Here is a 24,544-nt window from a genome sequence, read left to right on the forward strand (position 1 = left end):
TTGCCTTGACTCCCCTCTCAATGATTGCTAAATGTCTTCGGATTTAGTCAAACTTTCGATGTGTTTTTTGACCAAACCTGCAGCTTTTGGATGATTTAACCCACAGTTTTAAACTAAATTGGTGCACACGGTTAGTTTAAAACCTCTCTCAGGCACGCTTTGCTTCTTTAGACTTTAGTTACCTGCTTTTATGGAAGCTTAAACATCGATTGGGATATTGGGATTTAACTTAAAACATGAATTATTACACTTTATGTAAATAAAAACACAAGGTATTTAATGTGTGTGTCTCTGTAAATGTGTGCACATCATTGCATATACTACAGTTGTTTAAAATAATCAACTATTAACTTGAAGAAAAAAAAGATCAATCGAGAAAAACTTTATAGAAAATGTTTATTAAAAAAATAAGTTATAGAATAATTACATTATAAAAATAGTTTACGTTATTAAATCCAGTCATGTTTGGCACTTTGAGCTCTTATTAATCATGAAAATAGTGCCATATTCTTCAGGAAGTCATTTTGTCTGCTGCTCCACGCGTTGGTCCATAATGTGCCCAGATTTGCGCTTCATGCGTAAAAGTGGTGATGGAACGGCCCCAGCGGTGAGAACATGTGGATCTGTGGGGGGATCTGTGGGTAGTACGGCGGGCTGCAGGTGAGGGTGGAGAACCCGGACATGAAGCCGTGTTCCTCCTCGGCCTCCATACCCTGCAGCTGCTGCTCCTTCTTCCATTTGGTGCGCCGGTTCTGGAACCAGATCTTCACCTGGGTCTCGGAGAGGCGCAGCGCCGCGGAAATGGCGTGCCTCTCTAGCACCGACAGGTAGTGGCTCCGGCTGAAGCTCAGCTCCAGGAGGTGCAGCTGCTCCAGGCTGAAGGCGGTGCGGATCCTGCGGCTCTTTCGCCTTCAGGCTGTGGAGCCTCTTCCTCTCCGGACTCAGAGCCTCCTCTTCCTCCGAGCTGCAGAGGCCTCCTGCCGGGTGAAGCTTTCTGCCTTCATCGCTGTGGGTGGAAGGTCCTGAAAGGAAAAGGAAATGAATGATTAGATCAGTTAGAGTTATTTATCTCCGATTGTGAAGCATTCTGACTGTTGATTTGAAAGTAACTTTAAAGATTAGACCCCATTTCATTTCTTCAATCGGATTTCATTTATATACATACATTGTTTTACCGGTTGTTTTTACAGAGGAATGGTGAGTAAAACCCCAACTCTAAATCTAATCTGATCCTCTTAAGAAAGCATTTCAAATGAAATACTGTGCAATGGAATACCTTTCCCTCCACTTCTGCATAGTTTTAAGACTTTCTAAAAGAGCTCCTCACCTGCTGCAGATGCATCCTCTGCACACATTATTTTTCTTCTTGTAAATTTAGCCGGGTCCAAAATGTCCTCCACTGAGAAGGCTGTCCTCTGGATCAGTTTTGCTTCTGGCTTCATCTTCAGGATCAGGATCAGGTCTGCAGGTAGTGATCTTCTGTCCTAACCCTTTATATACACAGCGCGTGAACACGCCACCGTGCACATTAACATTTCGGTGAAAAAAGGTCCCGGATGTGTATTGCACAACAATCCCTCCTCTGACACGCTCCGACCCCACAAACACTCCGAAATGCAAATGTGGATCTCAGCTGGGGGGGCTTGAGGTTGTTATTTATTACCGTGCATCTGCTGGAAATGTGCCCCCTTTCTTCCCCTGCGTGTTCCCCTTTGTGGCTCCGCTTGTCATTATTTGCAATTGTGTGATTGTGCGCTGGTAGGACACGTGAACGCGTCTTGTGATGCTAATTCATGGACTCCTCAAAGGGAAAGTTAAGAAGCCTTTCTCTCCTCTGTGGAGTCCCCCCCACCTTTAATGATGAAGCCACTAACAAGTTTATGACCATCTGATCCTGCAGACTGAGAGGGGGTCAGAACTGTAATGTGTAATGTTGTGTTTAAATATGCAAATCAGGCTCTATGTAATTAAATATGTGTGGATTTGCATATTTTCCAGAAGAGAAATCTAAACATTGCATGAAGCCAGGTTCAACAGTCTGGTTTTATTCTGTTAACACATAAGAGTCAAAGGTTTCTACAGAGGGACTCTTTTTGTACCACTCCATAAATCAGGAATACCGCCTTTAAAATACATTTTCTGAAACAAATAAACTGTGTTGGAAGAAGTCATCAGATCCCTAACACAATTTTGGGGAAAAAAGTCTGAATTTTCTAACTTAAGTGAAAGTACACATACTAAGCTCTTAAAACACAATCTCTACTTGAGATTTAGCATCTAAATATACTAAAAGTAAAAGTACTCTGAGAGATAGAACATGTGGAGGACTCTGAGCTCCATAGAGATATTTTCTCTAAAGTCCCAGAATATAAAGGCAGAAACACTCCTTAAGCATTAGGTAAGAATACTAGCTGTGCAGTCAAATGTCTTGATGACTTCTTAGTTTGTTTATTATGTGGAGCTACGCTTAGTCCAGTGGTTCTCAACCTAGGGGTTTGGGCCCTCCAAAGGGTCCCAACGAGATAAATCTGAGGGTCGTTAGATAATTAATTGAAGAGAAGAAGAAGATAGGTTCTGATTCATAAATCTGTTTTATAGTTTGGACTTTTCGCTTAAACTTTACGGGGGATGTCCTCACTTTGGCTCGACAAACATTTCAGAAAGTTTAAAAACGAAGCCTCAAAAAAGTCCCGTCCTCTTGTGAAAAAAAGTTAAAACTTTGTGGAAAAAAATCTGAATTGTGTGAAAAAAAGACAGCATTCAGATTTCTTAAATAAACCTTTCAGAAGTCTGAGAAAGTTCTGAATTTGGATCTGAAAAAAAGTCAGAATTTTGTGGAAAAAAATCAGAAATGTGTAAAAAAAACAGTTCAGAAAGTTTGAAACCCAAGCCTCAAAGATGATATATACAGTATGTAGAGGAACTTCAGCTGTGTAACCATGACCTGTACAGGAAAACAGAAGTGTAAAGTAACCTGTCAACGGACGTACTTTGAGTGCCTCGTTACCGTACGCATGTCTCTGTTTAATGATCAGCTTCCTCAGTTTAATCTCCCTCCATTAACTTCACTATTCAGGCCACAGTCCCGTCTTTAGATCCACATTATGGGTTATAGTTTCCTAATAACCTGAGGGGAGAGGAGGGGGTAGTAAATGATCCTGAGGGGGGGGGTAAGAGATGAAGATGGCAGCTGCCGGTTTGCAGACTCCTGCAGAGAGGAGGCCGGCCAGCAGGACAATTAGCAGATGTGACGGTGGGTCTGACCCTCTCTGACCCTCAGCTTGGTTCCTGCAGGACAACGGGAAGTGGACGGACTCCGGGGGGAGATGAAGAAGAGATGAAGAAGAAGAGGTGAGGAAGAAGAGATGAGGAGAGACATTTTAAGTTGCATGGTGTTGTTTTAGGGCATTAGGAAAAAAAGCAGGATTCTGATTCAGCCTGTAAATACAGGATCTGTTGCCCCCTTTTTGTTGTATTTCATAAACATTGTCAAATGTCTTTTGAAATATAATTGTGTACATTTTTAATTGAATTAATTTTGTTTATTTTTCTCTTTACATAACTGCTGCATCTCCTGTTTCATTTGATTAATAATGTATTGCCACCTTTTTCTTCTTACAGAGCGTATAAATGAGTAAAATAAAATGAATGGGAAACCAGAACAAGAACCAGTTTAAGACTTGCATCTAAACTGGATGGGGAATAACAGTTACTAGAGGTCTGAATCAGTCACCTATTCATACCTTCCTCACTGCACCACAGATGTGTCTCCATGGAGGAGGACAGGAGGAGGAGAGAGCAGGACTATTATGCCCTAACAATGTCTTTCAGACTTTTACTGCAGCACCCAGGGGTGCTCTGGGCTCTTTGTGGGGCGACTGCTGGCACACTTGTCTTTGTGCTTCACGTTTCTTTGACTGGTGCTCGTTTAACAGCGCCACAAACTCCTAAATAACGTTTGACTTTCAGAACATGCGTGGGGTGGTCTCTCTCTCGGCCTCACAAAGCTCTTTATGTCGCTCTTCAGTTTGTAAAACAGTAGCTGGAAATGTCGAGGGGTTGAAAAGCAAAGAAGGCATTTGCACATCCAAACATCTGATCTGCTGCTTGGTGTAGACGTCAGGAGCACGCTGCATCAATCAGCTCAGTGCAGGAACACCTATACTTTAACAATAACGCAAAACACTTTCAATATATCTCTGTCCTCACAGTTCACGTGTTTTAATCAGAATTCCTACTTTATTTGGACTTTTTTGAATCCCCATTCCAACTTCATTCTCAGAATTCTGACTTTCTTTTCTCACAAGATGTTGATACCAAATGTATTTTAACTGAAGAAGAAGAGACTTGGTCCAGTGACCTTCTGGTTCCCAATCCAAGTCCCTATGGACTTCACCACCACGGCCCCAAAGCTAATAAACTAGGCTACAACAGGACATGGTGAACACACAAAACACCTGTAGTAAAGAAATAAATACCTGACAAAACACAAGAAAAAATCTAAATGTCAATTAACTGAGAAAAAGATTAAAAACTAATCCTTTGTAAAATGAATCCTCTGTATAATGTGCACATTTCCTCACAATGCTACCTTTTTCTTAATGCAATCTTCTATTATATTCTGTAATGCTTCAAATAATCAATATTTCTTATTCCTTGTAAATAGAAAATGAATATTTCGAATTAGAAGACGCTTTTAAGGTTCTTCGTAGTTTTAAATTTAAACCTGTCTTTAGAATTTTCTTTTTAATGCTAAATAGTTTCTCAGACATTTTTATTTATGGTTAGATTGTTTATGTTCGCCCCACCAGACCCCAAATCAAATTCCTTGTACAGTGGGGCAAAAAAGTATTTAGTCAGCCACCAATTGTGCAAGTTCTCCCATTTAAAAAGATGAGAGAGGCCTGTAATTTTTATCATAGGTATACCTCAACTATGAGAGACAGAATGAGAAAAAAAAATCCAGGAAATCACATTGTAGGATTTTTAAAGAATTTATTTCAAATGATTGTGGAAAATAAGTATTTGGTCAATAACAAAAGTTCATCTCAATACTTTGTTTTATACCCTTTGTTGGCAATGACAGAGGTCAAACGTTTTCTGTAAGTCTTCACAAGGTTTCCACACACTGTTGCTGGTATTTTGGCCCATTCCTCCATGCAGATCTCCTCTAAAGCACTGATGTTTTGGGGCTGTCGCTGGGCAACACGGACTTTCAACTCCCTCCAAAGATTTTCTATGGGGTTGAGATCTGGAGACTGGCTAGGCCACTCCAGGACCTTGAAATGCTTCTTACGAAGCCACTCCTTCGTTGCCCTGGCGGTGTGTTTGGGATCATTGTCATGCTGAAAGACCCAGCCACGCTTCATCTTCAGTGCCCTTGCTGATGGAAGGAGGTTTTCACACAAAATCTCACGATACATGGCCCCATTCATTCTTTCCTTTACACGGATCAGTCGTCCTGGTCCCTTTGCAGAAAAACAGCCCCAAAGCATGATGTTTCCACCCCCATGCTTCACAGTAGTTATGGTGTTCTTTGGATGCAACTCTGCATTCTTTCTCCTCCAAACACGACGAGTTGAGTTTTTACCAAAAAGTTCTATTTTGGTTTCTTCTGACCATATGACATTCTCCCAATCCTCTTCTGGATCATCCAAATGCCCTCTGGCAAACTTCAGACGGGCCTGGACATGTACTGGCTTAAGCAGGGGGACACGTCTGGAACTGCAGGATTTAAGTCCCTGGCGGCGTAGTGTGTTACTGATGGTAGCCTCTGTTACTTTGGTCCCAGCTCTCTGCAGGTCATTCACTAGGTCCCCCCGTGTGGTTCTGGGATTTTTGCTCACCGTTCTTGTGATCATTTTGACCCCACGGGGTGAGATCTTGCGTGGAGCCCCAGATCGAGGGAGATTAGCAGTGGTCTTGTATGTCTTCCATTTTCTAATAATTGCTCCCACAGTTGATTTCTTCACACCAAGCTGCTTACCTATTGCAGATTCAGTTTTCCCAGCCTGATGCAGGTCTACAATTTTGTCTCTGGTCTCCTTTGACAGCTCTTTGGTCTTGGCCATAGTGGAGTTTGGAGTATGACTGTTTGAGGTTGTGGACAGGTGTCTTTTATACTGATAACGAGTTCAAAAAGGTGCCATTAATACAGGTAACGAGTGGAGGACAGAGGAGCCTCTTAAAGAAGAAGTTACAGGCCTGTGAGAGCCAGAAATCTTGCTTGTTTGTAGGTGACCAAATACTTATTTTACCGAGGAATTTACCAATTAATTCTTTAAAAATCCTACAATGTGATTTCCTGGATTTTTTTTTCTCATTCTGTCTCTCATAGTTGAGGTATACCTATGATAAAAATTACAGGCCTCTCTCATCTTTTTAAATGGGAGAACTTGCACAATTGGTGGCTGACTAAATACTTTTTTGCCCCACTGTATGTGTAAACCTGGCATTAAACCCTTGGCGGTAAGGTGCAGTTCACCCGTCAGCCCGGGGTGTCGCTGCTGCGCTGAACACCAAACCGGAAGTTGGTGCACACCGGAAGTCTGCCCCTTTTTGTTGTCATTGATTTGAAACATGGCGTCAGAAGGAGAGGCGGTCAGCACCGCTAAACCAGAACCGGAGACCGGAGACGGGTCTGTGTCCTTCATTCAACATCTTGTCTATTCTTACTGATGTGAAGCTCATTATTCTGATTATCTGCAAAAATATGGAGCGATTCGGTGCTGTTTTCATGCTGGAAACGGTGTTAGCATCGCTGCTAATGTTAGCATTTCATAGAATAACCGTTAGAGCAAAAAAGGAGAAAATGTTTAAAATATTCAGAACTTTAAAGTTAGGAAGTACATTTACTCAAGTACTGTACTAAGGTAACATTTAGAGGTACTTGTATTGTTCCTCTACTTCTACTGAAGAGGTAAATGGTATACTTCTAATCCATTACATATATTTAGTTGCTTGTCAGATTAGGATTAATGATGGTAGATATAATCAGCCCTTAAATCAGACTGTAGTTCAGCTGCAGTAAATCCAGCAGCTACCCTGCAGTATACAAAGCCATTCAAACTAGCTGCACCTTTACCAGCTCTGAGAACACTTTACTGATCAATCATTATAAAACATATCAGAGATATTATTCTGAAATGGACCAATCAGACAATGACTACTTTTACTGTCGCTACTTTAAGTACATTTAGAGGAGAGTACTTTCTACTTTCACTGGAGGAACATTTAGAATACTTTCACTGTGACTGAGTATTCCTACACTCTGGTACTTCTACTTTACTCAAGTACAAGACCTGAGTACTTCTTCTTTACTCAAGTACAAGATCTGAGTACTTCTACTTTACTCAAGTACAAGACCTGAGTACTTCGACTTTACTCAAATACAAGACCTGAGTACTTCTACTTTACTCAAGTACAAGATCTGAGTACTTCTACTTTACTCAAGTACAATATCTGAGTACTTCTACTTCTACTCAAGTACAATATCTGAGTACTTCTACTTTACTCAAGTACAAGACCTGAGTACTTCTACTTTTACTGAAGTACAATATCTGAGTACTTCTACTTCTACTCAAGTACAAGATCTGAGTACTTCTACTTTTACTCAAGTACAAGATCTGAGTACTTCTACTTCTACTCAAGTACAAGATCTGAGTACTTCTACTTTACTCAAGTACAAGATCTGAGTACTTCTACTTTTACTCAAGTACAAGATCTGAGTACTTCTATTTTACTCAAGTACAAGATCTAAGTACATCTACTTTTACTCAAAAACAAGATCTGAGTACTTCTACTTTGAAGTATATACCTAATCCCCTGATTTATATTTCTGTTGTTCTTGCAGGGACGCTGCATTTGGGGAAATCCCCCCCAGCATGGATACAGAATCATCCAACGGCAAAGAGGCGATGGTAACCCTCTCAGACATCACTTTTATACCCGTGTGTTTCTCTTTGTTGCATGAGACGCTCCTCTTCCATGATCCATGTGCTGTTGTGTAATCAGACTCTGTGTCCGACAGGAAGCAGCGGGGGATGGATCTGAAGCCGCCGACGCTCTGACGGGATCCGGAGACGAGGAGAGCGGGAGGCAGCTGGGGGAAGTGGAGCTGCAGTGTGCGCTCTGCATGAAGTGGTTCACTGCGGACACGTTCAGCATTGACACCGTGTATGTTATTAGTTATTAAAATATCATCTTTGATTTGACTATACACAGAACTGATGGGCTATTTAATGATGTCATGTTTCCTCCTCCTCCTCCGCAGCACCTGCCTTCCCTTCATGACCAACTATGTGTTTCACTGCAACGTGTGCCATCACAGCGGCAACACGTACTTCCTCAGGAAACAAGCCAGTAGGTGTTCTGTGTTAAATCTCAAGACCTGTTCCTCCACTGCATTATCCGGGGACTTTTTACCACATTTAGAGACTTTTCAGACCCTCTTAGCGGCTATTTCCAATAAGCGTCAAGAGGCAAGAAATATATTTCTATATAATATTGTAATTTAATCCCATGAGTCCCTGGTTCTTCTGCAGAGAACCCCCCCCCCCCCCCCCCTCCTCTTGGCAGTCTCTCCTTCTCTGCAGCAAAAGCAACCTCTCCTCTGAATGCAAATGCATGCATGACTTACCTTAGTCCACTGTCCACCATTTACGCTACTGGGAGCGTGCATTGGTACTCTTCTGATAGTGGGAATGGCGATCTTAATCCTGTTCTCATTGCACACTTTTTCTGTGAGATCAAGGCTTCATTTTCCCAGGAGATTGTACCTGGTGGCAGACTTTATTTCAGAGAGAATGCAAGGGTTATGGGGAACACATTTAAACCCTGATGGTGTCATTTTTCTATCAAGAGTTCCTTAATGAAGATGCGTTTAAGTGAAAAAGCTTCTCCATTGACCCTTTGAGCTGTGAGTGTGTTCTGGTGCACATCTGTAAGCAGCCTCTCTGTGTGCAGACCTGAAGGAGATGTGTCTCACGGCGCTGGCCAACCTGACCTGGAGGTCCAGAACACAAGACGAGCATCCGAAGACCATGTTCCCCAAAGACAAGGTGAGCCTCACGTGTTTTACAAATATATATCGGACCCTTAAATCAGGAGTATGTGATATTGGGCTTTTCAAAATAAATAGTCTATTGACTTTGAGTAAAGAGAAGGTCCGATTTGTTCTCCTTTTCATTTTAAGATGTTCGTGTAATGAACTGGCACTCCATATAAGTTAGTATGAATTAGTTATGGATACGACTATCATTTGTGTTATTACAATGGTTTGTTTTATCGTGCAGGATATCATCCCGTTCATCGATAAGTACTGGGAGTGCATGACGACTCGTCAGAGGCCCGGGAAGCTCACCTGGCCCAACAACATCGTGAAGACCATGGTACGGAACACAGAGATATACGGCTCTGATCCTTCATATGAATACTCCAAATATCATGTCTGATCCTCCACTCTAAACCTCAATACATGTAGTAACATTTGTGCTTCATTTCCAGAGTAAAGAGCGAGATGTTTTCCTGGTGAAGGAGCACCCGGACCCTGGCAGTAAAGACCCAGAGGAGGAGTACCCCAAGTTTGGCCTTTTGGATCAGGTAGATCCTCATTATTCCTTATCATTATGAGTATAATAACATATATGTGTCGCCCCGTGACAGCATTTGTCCCGTGACTTGCTGGTTAGGTTTCTTTACATGTCTAATCCTGTTTGTTCTGCAGGACCTGGGGACCATCGGACCCTCGTATGACTCCCAGAAACAGACCGCCGCTGCTCCCACTGCTGCAGGGCTCAATGGTGAGAATAGGAAACAGAAATGATAAAACAAAGGCCTCCTCAGGGACATGTTTCCCATCCCTGGCCTGTAGAGAGAGGTGCAGGAATGAGTCCCAGAGGTCAACATGGTTTTCATTGAACCAGGGAGATGCTGCCTTCAGGGTCAGCCTATAAAATCCGTCCCCCCTGCATTGTGAAATGATGACCATGGTGATGTTGTGCATTGTGTTCCAGGTGGATCTTCTTTCTCAGGTGAATATGTAGTGTGTCGGCACCTGGAGCGTGTGTGTGTGTGTGAGCCTCTGGATGGAAGTTGGCCCTGAGGTTCCTCATTAAGCATCTTGTGGGCAACTTCATCCAGCTGTAATCCCCTGCCTTGTCTGCTTTATGCACCCCCCACAAAAGCTTTGATCTGTTGCCTTCCTCGTCTCCCGCTGGCTGCTCATTGGCTCCTCACAGTCTCCTCGCTGAAAGAGGACTTTGCTATTGGCTTTCATCCAATGCAAATGAGCCCTGTTGTCTCTCCTCCTTCTCCTCCGTGTGGATATTAGAAGCAGGTTTAAAGTGGAAGTGCAAAACTAGTCTTCAGACTTTAATTGTTAGCCGTTTGGTTATTGGATTATGGATTTCTTCACGGTTATAGCTCTGTTTTGAATAGTTTGCTTTTTTTCTGCTGAAGCCACAACCATATCATCAGCGCACAATTTGAACAATTGAATTCCAGTGGTGGCTTCATGGGATTGTTTTGGACTTGTGTGACCAATTTCCAATTCATTTCCAACCAGTCAGTGTTTTTTTTTATCTGGGAGGAAGAGGTAGAGCTCCCGGCGTCCTCTGGCTTCCTGAAATGTTGCTGCTGCTTAGTGAGAGCCGCGTGGTTTCATGTGGTTTGGAAAATGCCGTGCAAACTAATTCCTGCCTCTGTGCCTGTTGTTTCCCCTGTGTGTGTGTGTGTGTGTGTGTGTGTGTGTGTGTGTGTGTGTGTGTGTGTGTGTGTGTGTGTGTGTGTGTGTGTGTGTGTGTGTGTGTGTGTGTGTGTGTGTGTGTGTGTGTGTGTGTGTGTGTGTGTGTGTGTGTGTGTGTGTGTGTGTGTGTGTGTGTGTGTGTGTGTGTGTGTGTGTGTGTGTGTGTGTGTGTGTGTGTGTGTGTGTTTTCAGAGGTGTGACTTGTTGTGTTTTCCCCTGAAGGTGCTCTGGCTCCTGGCCCCGGGAAAGGACGAGGGGCCAAACGTAAACAACAACAGCAACAGGACAACACTGCAGCGGGAGCCGCCAAGAGAACACGCAGGTACGAGAACACACACACACACACTCTCTCTCTGTGTTATCAGCGAATGAGTTCAGGATTTAGTCAACATCATTTTGAGAGTAAGCCCTTCATTTCATTCATTGTACACGCTAAATCTCCCCTCAGTCTTTAAATCAAAGCTAAACGAACCCCTCCTCCTACTTCTCAGCGACCCCCTGTTCTCGGCGCAGCGCCTCCCCCCCCATGGTTACCCCCTGGAGCATCCCTTTAATAAAGACGGGTACCGATACATCCTGGCAGAACCCGATCCCCATGCTCCAGACCCGGAGAAGCTGGAGCTGGACTGTTGGGCCGGGAAACCCATCCCTGGAGATCTGTACCGGGCCTGTCTGTACGAGCGAGTGCTGCTGGCCCTGCACGACCGAGGTAACCCGGAGACCCACACATGACGTGCTGATAGTAACAGGTCCCTAAACATAAGATGAATCCTCTATGTAAGAGGCTTGAAATGCACCAAAGAGACCCATCTTTTGCTCCCGTTGCAGCGCCTCAGCTGAAGATATCCGACGACCGCCTGACTGTCACCGGGGAGAAAGGTTACTCCATGGTCCGAGCCTCTCACGGCGTCAGGAAAGGATCGTGGTACTTCGAGGTGACCGTGGATGAGATGCCTTCGGAGACGGCCGCCAGACTCGGCTGGTCTCAACCCCTCGGTCAGTGGATCGGTTCAGGAAGTCACGTGCACCTGCAGAATAATGCTTCCTGACACCCCGTCCCTCTCTCATGCTCCAGGTAACCTGCAGGCGCCTCTGGGCTACGATAAGTTCAGCTACTCGTGGCGCAGTAAGAAGGGCACTCGCTTCCACCAGTCCATAGGGAAGCATTACTCCTCGGGCTTCGGTCAGGGAGACACGCTGGGCTTCTTCATCGAGCTGCCCGACGGAACGGAGACCGCCAAGGCGCTGCCCGACACCTACAAGGACAAGGTGAGGACGCAGTGGGTCGTATACCGACCTGACAACAGAACAATCACATCAACCTCCTTCTGCTGGTTATCGGACAGCCAGCACTCTGTGTTTTAACCTCCTCCTCTCTTATTTGCTAAGCAGCTGTGTGTTATCGAGTGTTAACCTCTGAAATGTCCAAAGTGACCAATCAGAATCAAGTAATGAGGGGCAATGTGCAGCGGGGCCGTCTTTACTGAAAGGATTGAAACGAACTCTGAATATCAATATCAATATCTGCTGAGCAAAAAATAGAAGATGTTGTGTCTTTGTCTTTTTCAGGCGCTTATCAAGTTCAAGAGCTACCTGTACTTTGAGGAGAAGGACTATGTGGACAAAGCAGAGAAAAGCCTGAAGTCAATGACTCCCAGCAAGGTGAGGAAAACATATCGGGCTTTTTATCCTCTCTTTTGTTACTATACCCCGGGACGTGGCCTTTATTTATTAAAATACATACACATCTTTCTATATTTATCTGGTGTTATGTTGGGTTTGTCTGATCTGAAGGCGTCTTAAAATCCTAAAAATCCAGTTGGAAAACCTGTTGTTTTACGTTGTTTCCTTTTGTTCAGATGATATTCTTTAAAAACGGAGTGAGTCAAGGTGTCGCCTTTGAGAACCTGTTTGAAGGCATGTACTTCCCGGCCATCTCACTCTACAAGAGCTGCACGGTCAGTACAGGAGAGAAGAAACGCTTCACACACGAGTCGTTCTGCTTCATCTACATCTCAACGTGTCCTTCTTTCTCTCCCAGGTGTCAGTTAACTTCGGCCCACATTTCAAACACCCTCCGAAGGACCTCAAGTACCAGCCGGTGAGTTTACAAACTCCCAGGGTTAATAGGGTTATCTTAGGCTGAATCCAAAGCAAACTGGAGCAGTGAGAAACTTTGTGGGACACTACATTCAAACCCAGTCCCCAGTAGATGCAGTATGGCTTCCCTCTCTGCTAAATAATACTAATACTACATCTTCCTATGAGTTAATAAAATCAGAGAGGATAAATAGAATGAAAACAGATCATCTTCAATCTTTTTCTGCTTTAATTATTTTCCTCCATCAGATGAGTGACATGGGCTGGGGCGCAGGTGACGGAGCACACGCTGGCGGACATGCTGTACCACGTGGAGACGGACGTGGACGGACGGCGCTCCCCCCCGTGGGAGGGATGATCACGGCTTCCATTCAGAACGCACACAAACCCCCAAGATAACATAACAAGCACCAGAGAACTGTGGCTCAGAGAGGCTGATATCCACTCTTGTGAAAGCAGTTCTGAAGACAGGAAGTGAATAAATATGCTGTGATTACTCAAAGCTCATTTCTTATTGGCTGCTTATGATTCGTTAATCAGCAGACATTCCTCTCCGAACATCTGACGACTTATTTCTGGAGCTTTCCTTTAAAATCTGTATTTTTTGAAGTTATTTTGTCACGAGTCTGCAGAAACAGCTGATCCTGCAGCCGTCAGTTTTAGTCTGAGTTTATCTGTTTTACAATCTGTCAATTATCACTGTTTTATACTCCGGGTTAAATAAAAAAACATGCTAAATGGACAAAGTTAAACTCATTGATTCACACCTGAACATCAGCAGGAGAGGACTCTTTTAAGTAGAGACACTACATACTGATATACACCTGAACATCAGCAGGAGAGGACTCTTTAAAGTAGAGACTCTACATACTGATATACACCTGAACATCAGCAGGAGAGGACTCTTTAAAGTAGAGACTCTACATACTGATATACACCTGAACATCAGCAGGAGAGGACTCTTTAAAGTAGAGACTCTACATACTGATATACACGTGAACATCAGCAGGAGAGGACTCTTTAAAGTAGAGACTCTACATACTGATATACACCTGAACATCAGCAGGAGAGGACTCTTTAAAGTAGAGACACTACATACTGATATACACCTGAACATCAGCAGGAGAGGACTCTTTAAAGTAGAGACTCTACATACTGATATACACGTGAACATCAGCAGGAGAGGACTCTTTAAAGTAGAGACACTACATACTGATATACACCTGAACATCAGCAGGAGAGGACTCTTTAAAGTAGAGACTCTACATACTGATATACACCTGAACATCAGCAGGAGAGGACTCTTTAAAGTAGAGACACTACATACTGATATACACCTGAACATCAGCAGGAAAGGACTCTTTAAAGAAGAGACTCTACATACTGATATACACCTGAACATCAGCAGGAGAGGACTCTTTAAAGTAGAGACACTACATACTGATATACACCTGAACATCAGCAGGAGAGGACTCTTTAAAGTAGAGACACTACATACTGATATACACCTGAACATCAGCAGGAGAGGACTCTTTAAAGTAGAGACTCTACATACTGATATACACCTGAACATCAGCAGGAGAGGACTCTTTAAAGTAGAGACTCTACATACTGATATACACCTGAACATCAGCAGGAGAGGACTCTTTAAAGTAGATACACTACATACTGATATACACCTGAACATCAGCAGGAGAGGACTCTTTAAAGTAGAGACTCTACATACTGATATACACCTGAACATCAGCAGGAGAGGACTCTTTAAAGTAGAGACTCTACATACTGATATACACCTGAACATCAGCAGGAGAGGACTCTTTAAAGTAGAGACACTACATACCTATATACACCTGAACATCAGCAGGAGAGGACTCTTTAAAGTAGAGACTCTACATACTGATATACACCTGAACATCAGCAGGAGAGGACTCTTTAAAGTAGAGACTCTACATACTGATATACACCTGAACATCAGCAGGAGAGGACTCTTTAAAGTAGAGACTGTACATACTGATATACACCTGAACATCAGCAGGAGAGGACTCTTTAAAGTAGAGACACTACATACTGATATACACCTGAACATCAGCAGGAGAGGACTCTTTAAAGTAGAGACACTACATACTGATATACACCTGAACATCAGCAGGAGAGGACTCTTTAAAGTAGAGACTCTACATACTGATATACACCTGAACATCAGCAGGAGAGGACTCTTTAAAGTAGAGACTCTACATACTGATGTACACCTGAACATCAGCAGGAGAGGACTCTTTAAAGTAGAGACGCTACATTGATTGAAACAGAAGGAAAAATAACTACGGTTTATTATTTATAAAAGAGATCACAGAGTCTGAATGAAACGGCCTCTTCTGCTAAAACAGTTCTACTGGTGAAGTCAGTTTTAATGTCATACTGTGTTTCGTGCTTCTGCTACTGAAGGCGTTTGATTTAATAAAGGATGTGCGTCAATGACACTGAGGAGCAATGAAGAAGTGCTGATATAGTGAAGCTGGGGCAGGAAACTCTCCTCCAGCGTTTGTGTTTCAGTGTCTTTGAGTCTCTGAGCGTCCTCACAGCGTCGTGCTCACCAGGCCCGACTTCAAGTAGTTCTCACTGGAAATCAAACTGTGTCTGCTCTCATCGGACGCATCCTGGGGGTGCTGAGGGGGGAGAAGATTAGAAATTCAAGATACGTTTTTACATTCATGATGCTTTACACTTCCCTACATCTCCAAGGTTAATATTATTCTTATGTTGCTTTCATAAAACAGCTTTTCAGCGTCTTCCTCTGCAGATTTGTGATGAACTGAAACTCAAAAAGCCTCTTAGATCAGCTGGAAAATGCCTCATCACAAAGCTGAAAATCAGGCCTTTTTTCTGAGAAACTCCTGAAAAGTTAACTTGGAATTTATAGAATATGAAGCGCTGCTGCAGATTAAAGTCGCCAACAGTTAATAGAGGACGTAAAAACACCCACAGCAGTAAGATGAAGAACAAAGAAATGTATGAAGTCCAAAAACACCTGAAAATGCAAAAACAAGAGTGAAAAATGTCAACAATCGTTTGAAATCTTTGGATTAAAATAAAAACAACTCCAAAAGAATATCCACAAAATGTTCAGAAAGAGCGGAACATTTTAGATAATTATGTGAAAAACTTGTGATATTAATGAGATATTTCCAAAGGTGAAAAATGTTCAAATAACAGAATAAATTATTGAAAATAATCAAGAAGAAATTATGAAAAATGTCCCAGAAAACATGTCAAATATCATGGACAGTTATCTTTCGTAATACGTGGGATAAATATGCAAAATGTTCAGTAAATAAAATAAATTGTTTTTATGTGAATCTTTTCCAAGTAAATGCACAACAATCTTCAAAAATATATCCCAAAAATATTCAAAAGGACTAAAATGACCAAATACCGAAACGAAAATGTACCGAAATAATATTTTGCAAACAATGTCTGAAAAAGATCCAAAAGATTTGGTGAAAAATGTAGAAAAAAGCTCCTTTCTTACAGAATAACGTACAAACACCAGGGAAAACAGCAGTCACATTAATGCAGAATACTGCTGGAGAGTCTCCTCACGTTTCTGCGGAAGATCCGGTCCAGCAGGCTGCGTTTGGGGCTCTCGGGGGTCTGAGTCCAGTCCAGGTCTGAGGATCTGGATCCTTCAGGTCCGAAAACATTCAGCTCCTTGAAACAGCCCGTCTCGATCACCTGCAGAGGAGAGGAACAGGGGGAGGAAGGGGTTTTCAGGTGGGTATTCCCCTTGGATTGAAGAGGAGTTGGAGTATAAACTGGCATGAAAGGCAAATCCTCCAGCAGAGGTCCGGTACCTCGTTCTGCCAGCTGATGGGGACGCTGCCGGTGTTGAACTTGGAGTAGAACTCGCTGTCGGTCTGACCCAGGATGACCCCCTTCACCGTGGAGAACTCCTCGATGTCCTGCACGTCGCTGCAGTACACCAGTCTGGGCTGCAGGGGGCGACACAGCTTCGTTTTCTAACCCTTTCTTTTCCAAGAACAACCAATGACAAGTGCTCAGGAGCTAACTTCACTTCATGTCGAACTAAATAACTCTGACTCTACCGATATTACAAAGTGTTTCACCAAAAAAGACATTTAAAAAGCCTCTTAAAGCACCTTATTACAAAGATTGTCCAAGTTCTAACATTTACTAACATACTCATGTTGTGCATTATTTAATGTGTTTGCTTTAATGTATTTTAGCATATTCATAATATTAATAATAATAATAATAATAATAATAATATTAATAATAATATTAATTATTATTAATATTATTATTATTATTACTAATAATATTATATTTTAACCTCATACTTTTCTTTTATTAAGCAATATATTTGATAACTTCTTCCACCACTTCAAGTACATTTATACTACTTAATAAATGCTGTTTTTATTATTATATATAATTATTATTCCAAGGACACAAATGCTTTTAAACGTAATAAACTTGAATTTTGTCTTTATTATTTTCTATAATTACTAACATAATAAGGGTGTTTTCAAGTATTGAACGAAGAAATACTTTCTACTGCTGCGACTGTGTACTCTATTTCTGACTCCTCATCAGTTCACTTGTATGCTGACATGTTGTGGTAAATATTCACGTATTCTGTGTGATCCATCTTTAGAGCTTTAGTTTTGGAGTACTTGCATCAGGTTTGAACGGCGGCTGCACGAGTCCGGCCTCCAGCATCCGGAAGTTGATCTTCCTGAAGAAACGATGCGTCTGCACCTCCGCCCCCCCCGGACCCCCACATCCCAGCCTCTCTTTGGGGTCTTTATTCAGCAGCTGCAGCACAGGAAGAACCTTCAGTATTTACTGTGGTACAAGTACTCAGATCCTGTCCTTCAGTTAAAGTACAAGTACTCAGATCCTGTGCTTCAGTTAAAGTACAAGTACTCAGATCCTGTGCTTCAGTTAAAGTACAAGTACTCAGATCCTGTGCTTCAGTTAAAGTACAAGTACTCAGATCCTGTGCTTCAGTTAAAGTACAAGTACTCAGATCCTGTGCTTCAGTTAAAGTACAAGTACTCAGATCCTGTGCTTCAGTTAAAGTACAAGTACTCAGATCCTGTGCTTCAGTTAAAGTACAAGTACGCAGATCCTGTGCTTCAGTTAAAGTACAAGTACGCAGATCCTGTCCTTCAGTTAAAGTACAAGTACTCAGATCCTGTGCTTCAGTTAAAGTAGAAGTACTCAGATATTGTACTTCATTAAAAGTACAAGTACTCAGATCCTGTCCTTCAGTTAAAGTACAAGTACTCAGATCCTGTACTTCATTAAAAGTACAAGTACTCAGATATTGTACTTCATTAAAAGTACAAGTACTCAGATCCTGTGCTTCAGTTAAAGTACAAGTACTCAGATCCAGTGCTTCAGTTAAAGTACAAGTACTCAGATCCTGTGCTTCAGTTAAAGTACAAGTACTCAGATCCAGTGCTTCAGTTAAAGTACAAGTACGCAGATCCTGTGCTTCAGTTAAAGTACAAGTACGCAGATCCTGTCCTTCAGTTAAAGTACAAGTACTCAGATCCTGTGCTTCAGTTAAAGTACAAGTACTCAGATCCTGTACTTCATTAAAAGTACAAGTACTCAGATATTGTACTTCATTAAAAGTACAAGTACTCAGATCCTGTGCTTCAGTTAAAGTACAAGTACTCAGATCCAGTGCTTCAGTTAAAGTACAAGTACTCAGATCCTGTGCTTCAGTTAAAGTACAAGTACTCAGATCCAGTGCTTCAGTTAAAGTACAAGTACTCAGATCCTGTGCTTCAGTTAAAGTACAAGTACTCAGATCTTGTACTTCAGTAAAAGTAGAACTACTTGGGTCGTGTACTTCAGTAAAAGTAGAAGTACTCGGGTCGTGTACTTCAGTAAAAGTACAAGTACTCGGGTCGTGTACTTCAGTAAATGGACTCACGGAGGAGCAGAGGTTCTTTACAGCTTTTCCGAATTTCTCCCCGAACTCCAGCTGTTGGTTCTGGATCCTCCTCTCCATCTCCGAGGCTTTGGGGTGCTCTCCTCGGGCTCGGAGGGGGGGCTTCCCCGCCGTCATCTCGTAAACCAGACAGCCGAGACCCCACCAGTCCACGCTCATCCCGTAGTGCTTGTGTCCGATCACCTCGGGGGCTGAAATCAGGAGGAAACGGTTACACCTGCAGGGGGGACCTGAGGACAGTGGTCTTCATATCGGACCGTATGTTTCCTGATGTGCTCGATATTTCATGCATTATAGTTCTCACTGTATTTCCTTTTGTTGTGCATGCTTTGTAAAGATTTCATTTCTTATAATGCGAGAAAAAACGAGACTTTATTCGCATTTAAATCCACCACAGGGACTTCAAACGTACCCATGTACCCTGCGGTTCCCACCCTGCCTCTCACCAGCGTCCCCTCACTCAGCCTCACAGCCAGGCCCAGGTCAGAGATGCGGATGTGTCCTGGAGGAAGGAAATAAAGAAAAGGTAAGAATAAAAATCACCAAACCGGTTTATTTTTCCACCCTTAATAAGACGGACTTTCCCTTCTGCTCAGTCAGCTCCTCCTCTACGACGGAGAAGCAGGACGGGTAACAACCAGGGGAGGGAGGTGACGGGTAGATTTACTCAAGCACAAACCCTGAGGAGTTTCCACCTCGGGAAATAACATGCAAAAAGACACCGAAAGATATCTGTAAAATGTTCCAAAAATAACGTAAACAATGTAAGTAAAAAGTCTGAAAAAATTCTAGAATATTCTGGATGTAAAAATATCCAGAAGTAATAAGAAATCATTTTCAGAAAAAATGTCCAAAATAAACTTCACTAATGCATTCATTAATTTGGTGGTAATACTTCTGAACACAACATTGAGGACTTTTACTTAAACTCAGTAGATTCTGAGTAGTTCTTCACAATAGGTTGAAACACAGAGAGTAATGTGGAATAAATGCCTGGAAGATGTCTCAGAACTCTCCATTTTTAGTTTGTATGTCTAGAAATGGGAGAATTTTTCTAGATTTACGTTAAAAATGTCAGAAGGAATTTTGAATCATTTCTGAAAATCTTCCAAAAGCCTTCATGAAGAAGTCAACATTTTGATGTACTCCTTTACTTTGAACACAGGGCTGTTATTTATTACGTATTTAAAGAAGTAAGATCTACTTTTACTAAAGAAAAATCACAGAACATTTTGCAGACAATACGTGAAAAACTGTTCTGGATTTATGAGAACAACTCCAGAAGAAAAATGTAAAGTATGTCAGAACAAATATTCAAAAACAGGAATGTAAAACAGGACAGTGTCCGCTTCTTCGGCCTCTGGTTGCTACTCTAAACAGGAATGTGTAATAAATGAAAACACGTCGAACAAAAAGGTAGATCCAGGTCTCCAAACGCGCTGCCAAGAATGCAGGAACAGGTGCTCTTCTAAAAATAGACACCACACCTGAGCAGCTTTCACTTCCTGCTCAGGCCTTTGTTTGAACCGGAGTCTGAAGACTGGCTCGACTCGAACCCTTATCATCAGACTCCTTCAGAGCTAAAAATACCGTTTCATCCCGTCTGCAGGGCTGGGAATGTGATCCACGTCATCAGATCAACACTAATGTTGATGCAGAGATATTTATCATTGAAGCAGGCGCGAGGCGTTCACTGTCTCCGTACATACCGTTGTCGTCCAGCAGGATGTTTTCTGGTTTCATATCCCTGCAGGAGGAGACAGAGCATTTCATTGAGAGGTGGGGTTTAATATGTCCTGGAATGAGAAATAAAGGCCGTTTCTTAAGTGCTGCACAAATATGAGGAAGTGTCTCCGAGTTATTTCTCTTCTGACATGCAAATGCAGACTTTACAGCTCACTATGAACTCACTGTGTTGTTCAACTAAACTCCCCACCATTTAAAACAGGTACAGGTGGAATGATGACAGGTGACTGGAAACTCTTTGCAATTACTTTAATTTCTTGTAATTGAAAAAGATTGAACTCATGTCATGGATGAACCTGTTTTACTTTCTGCCGCCAGATCCTCCTTCCAGACACATCTGTATTTAACTAATACAGACATCCATATGTACACATGAAGCTGTTCTCCTCAAGCACGGGCCCACTGACCTGTAGACGATGGACTTGCTGTGCAGGTGCATCAGTCCGCAGCAGACCTCTGCAGCGTAGAAACGAACCCTTGTTTTGTCCAGGCCCGGCTGCCCGATGTTGTGGATGTGAAACCTCAGATCCCCCCCGCTCATCATGGTCAGGACCATGCACAGGGCGTGCTTCGTCTCGTAGGCGTACGCCAGACTCACCTGGATCAGACAAGAAATAAGGGAGAGATTTATTCATCCTTGTTGGGAAATGCAGGTGTCAGAGCAGCAAGACAAGTGGGACTATTTTCTGCTGCGGATTAATCCCACATTGAAGGAATCTGTCTCCGCACCACGAATCTGCTGTCCAGCCCCTCCAGGATCTGCTTCTCGTTCAGAGCCATGGCCTCCCCCTTCCTCTTCTTCACATGGGTTTTATCCAGCTTCTTGCAGGCGTACATCATCCCTGTGGCGCGCACCTGACACGCCCACACCTGCAGCCACATCACAGTGAGGTTAAATATGGCACATTTGATTTAAGGTCAGGTCAAAGCTACTGATGAAGAGTGAAAATGAAGTATTTCTTTGTTATTTCAAATATAATATAATAATAATTTGTTCTAATTTCATAAAATCTGAATCCATAGGACTTTTTTTAATTGTATTTATTCATTTAAAATATATATTTCATATTTAAATGTTATACTTTTAAAATATATATTTCATATTTAAATGTTTTATTATATTTTATTCCTTGTTTTAATTCATTTGAATTTATTTCTAGACATTATTATACTTTTTCTTTTACATTTTAAAATATGTCTGATCTCAGAACAGATTAACTACTCATTAAATCATTTTAGACCAGAGCAGATGTTTATTATTCAGTGATAACCGTTACCTCTCCAAAGCCTCCCTTCCCCAGCAGTCTGTACTGTCTGAACGTCTGCTTGGTGATTGGCAGCCTTGAGGAGAAACACAGGATTCAGTTTTCATTCTGATTTATTCTAAACAGAAACAGAGTCAACGTTCAGGACAAGCAGACAAACCAGCTGCCCAACACGTGTGCATTCATTCATTGTCCTTTGTCTGTCTTGCTTCCTTGTTTATCCACACACACACACACTCACACACACACACACACACACACACAACACAGACACAACACACACACACACACACACACACACACACACACACACACACACACACACACACACACACACACACACACACACACTGACCTCTCCAGGATCTTCCACTGCACGAAGCGGTCGAAGAACATGCTCTGCTGGTAATGCATGAAGGGCTCTCCGCTCAGGTAGCTGTGTAGGTCTCTACAGCGTGAGACAGAGGGGTTAGCTTGATGAAAATGTGCAGATAAGTGATCAGATAAGTGATCAGATAAGTGATCAGATAAGTGATCAGATCATTGATCAGAAAGGGAGCATGCAGGACTTACTCCGTGCAGCGGTGGAAGACGTCCATGCAGGGGTCGAACTCCAGGCTGTGGATGCAGCTCTGCTCGTGCCTCTGCACCACGGACACACACTGGATCGACTGCAGAGCCAGGCATGAAGAGGGACAAATCATAAGTAAGCAGTGGAATTCAGAGCTGGTGCATAATGTGACATGATAACTGAACTGAGTCTGTGTGTGTACTACAAACACAGAGTTAGGTGGAAGAAACAAAATGTTAACAAGAGTGAAAGTAGAGATCTCCATTTTGATTTGATTTGTATTTTCTTTAAATATGTAAATATATTTTCTATATTATCAATTATTATCATTCATTTCAAATAAACATTAAAAAAGTTAGAACTGAATTATTATTTATTTGTAGAAAAAGTGTGTTGTTCATTTTTGAGGAACTGTTGATTTTCTTTAGTTTATTTTACAGACCTGACTCATGAGGAATCTCTGGATGATGCTGAGGCCGAAATCTTTCCTCTCCTCGTCTGACTTCATCTCGAAGGCGTCCTAGCAGAGAAGAAGAGTGTAAAAACAGTACTCTTTAAAGTAGAGACACTACACCTGAACATCAGCAGGAGAGGACTCTTTAAAGTAGAGACGCTACATACTGATATACACCTGAACATCAGCAGGAGAGGACTCTTTAAAGTAGAGACTCTACATACTGATATACACCTGAACATCAGCAGGAGAGGACTCTTTAAAGTAGAGACTCTACATACTGATATACACCTGAACATCAGCAGGAGAGGACTCTTTAAAGTAGAGACACTACATACTGATATACACCTGAACATCAGCAGGAGAGGACTCTTTAAAGTAGAGACTCTACATACTGATATACACCTGAACATCAGCAGGAGAGGACTCTTTAAAGTAGAGACACTACATACTGATATACACCTGAACATCAGCAGGAGAGGACTCTTTAAAGTAGAGACACTACATACTGACATACACCTGAACATCAGCAGGAGAGGACTCTTTAAAGTAGAGACTCTACATACTGATATACACCTGAACATCAGCAGGAGAGGACTCTTTAAAGTAGAGACTCTACATACTGATATACACCTGAACATAAGCAGGAGAGGACTCTTTAAAGTAGAGACTCTACATAGTAGAGACACTACATACTGATATACACCTGAACATCAGCAGGAGAGGACTCTTTAAAGTAGAGACAATACTGATATACACCTGAACATCAGCAGGAGAGGACTCTTTAAAGTAGAGACTCTACATACTGATATACACCTGAACATCAGCAGGAGAGGACTCTTTAAAGTAGAGACACTACATACTGATATACACCTGAACATCAGCAGGAGAGGACTCTTTAAAGTAGAGACTCTACATACTGATATACACCTGAACATCAGCAGGAGAGGACTCTTTAAAGTAGAGACACTACATACTGATATACACCTGAACATCAGCAGGAGAGGACTCTTTAAAGTAGAGACACTACATACTGATATACACCTGAACATCAGCAGGAGAGGACTCTTTAAAGTAGAGACTCTACATACTGATATACACCTGAACATCAGCAGGAGAGGACTCTTTAAAGTAGAGACACTACATACTGATATACACCTGAACATCAGCAGGAGAGGACTCTTTAAAGTAGAGACTCTACATAGTAGAGACACTACATACTGATATACACCTGAACATCAGCAGGAGAGGACTCTTTAAAGTAGAGACTCTACATACTGATATACACCTGAACATCAGCAGGAGAGGACTCTTTAAAGTAGAGACTCTACATACTGATATACACCTGAACATCAGCAGGAGAGGACTCTTTAAAGTAGAGACGCTACAGACTGATATACACCTGAACATCAGCAGGAGAGGACTCTTTAAAGTAGAGACTCTACATACTGATATACACCTGAACATCAGCAGGAGAGGACTCTTTAAAGTAGAGACGCTACAGACTGATATACACCTGAACATCAGCAGGAGAGGACTCTTTAAAGTAGAGACTCTACATACTGATATACACCTGAACATCAGCAGGAGAGGACTCTTTAAAGTAGAGACTCTACATACTGATATACACCTGAACATCAGCAGGAGAGGACTCTTTAAAGTAGAGACTCTACATACACCT

At 42.2% G+C, this 24,544-nt stretch overlaps 3 protein-coding genes across 5 annotated transcripts in view; 1 reads left to right on the plus strand and 2 right to left on the minus strand.

Moving 5' to 3' along the window:
• Window positions 1–483: 483 nt before the first annotated feature.
• pnx (posterior neuron-specific homeobox) lies at window positions 484–1,442 on the minus strand. The gene is given in 3 exon segments (XM_063888967.1): window positions 484–905; window positions 907–1,022; window positions 1,328–1,442. Coding segments are annotated over 3 exon segments (564 nt in total). The 3' UTR covers window positions 484–572.
• A 5,113-nt stretch (window positions 1,443–6,555) lies between these two features.
• ash2l (ash2 like, histone lysine methyltransferase complex subunit) lies at window positions 6,556–13,590 on the plus strand. Its single transcript, XM_063888960.1, is given in 18 exon segments — window positions 6,556–6,638; window positions 7,853–7,919; window positions 8,030–8,175; window positions 8,273–8,361; window positions 8,965–9,059; window positions 9,294–9,389; window positions 9,505–9,600; window positions 9,725–9,800; window positions 10,014–10,031; window positions 10,967–11,066; window positions 11,236–11,453; window positions 11,573–11,740; window positions 11,820–12,013; window positions 12,314–12,406; window positions 12,604–12,702; window positions 12,786–12,845; window positions 13,094–13,117; window positions 13,119–13,590. Coding segments are annotated over 18 exon segments (1,782 nt in total). The 5' UTR covers window positions 6,556–6,579; the 3' UTR covers window positions 13,203–13,590.
• Window positions 13,591–15,153: 1,563 nt separating this feature from the next.
• The window catches only part of grk5 (G protein-coupled receptor kinase 5), a 13,920-nt gene continuing 4,529 nt past the window's right edge, over window positions 15,154–24,544 (minus strand). For all 3 annotated transcript variants that reach the window (XM_063888963.1, XM_063888962.1, XM_063888964.1), the window contains 13 exons: window positions 22,852–22,929; window positions 22,412–22,509; window positions 22,194–22,286; window positions 21,851–21,914; window positions 21,303–21,443; window positions 20,981–21,171; window positions 20,537–20,574; window positions 19,240–19,329; window positions 18,810–19,018; window positions 17,540–17,677; window positions 16,693–16,830; window positions 16,442–16,573; window positions 15,154–15,507 (listed from right to left, as the gene is read on the minus strand). In XM_063888963.1, coding sequence (XP_063745033.1) covers window positions 15,418–15,507; window positions 16,442–16,573; window positions 16,693–16,830; window positions 17,540–17,677; window positions 18,810–19,018; window positions 19,240–19,329; window positions 20,537–20,574; window positions 20,981–21,171; window positions 21,303–21,443; window positions 21,851–21,914; window positions 22,194–22,286; window positions 22,412–22,509; window positions 22,852–22,929 — 1,500 coding nt within the window. In that variant the 3' untranslated portion in view covers window positions 15,154–15,417. The remainder of the gene's footprint in view (window positions 15,508–16,441; window positions 16,574–16,692; window positions 16,831–17,539; window positions 17,678–18,809; window positions 19,019–19,239; window positions 19,330–20,536; window positions 20,575–20,980; window positions 21,172–21,302; window positions 21,444–21,850; window positions 21,915–22,193; window positions 22,287–22,411; window positions 22,510–22,851; window positions 22,930–24,544) is intronic.

This window comes from Eleginops maclovinus, chromosome 8 (assembly GCF_036324505.1).
Source record: "Eleginops maclovinus isolate JMC-PN-2008 ecotype Puerto Natales chromosome 8, JC_Emac_rtc_rv5, whole genome shotgun sequence".
NCBI lineage: Eukaryota > Metazoa > Chordata > Actinopteri > Perciformes > Eleginopidae > Eleginops > Eleginops maclovinus.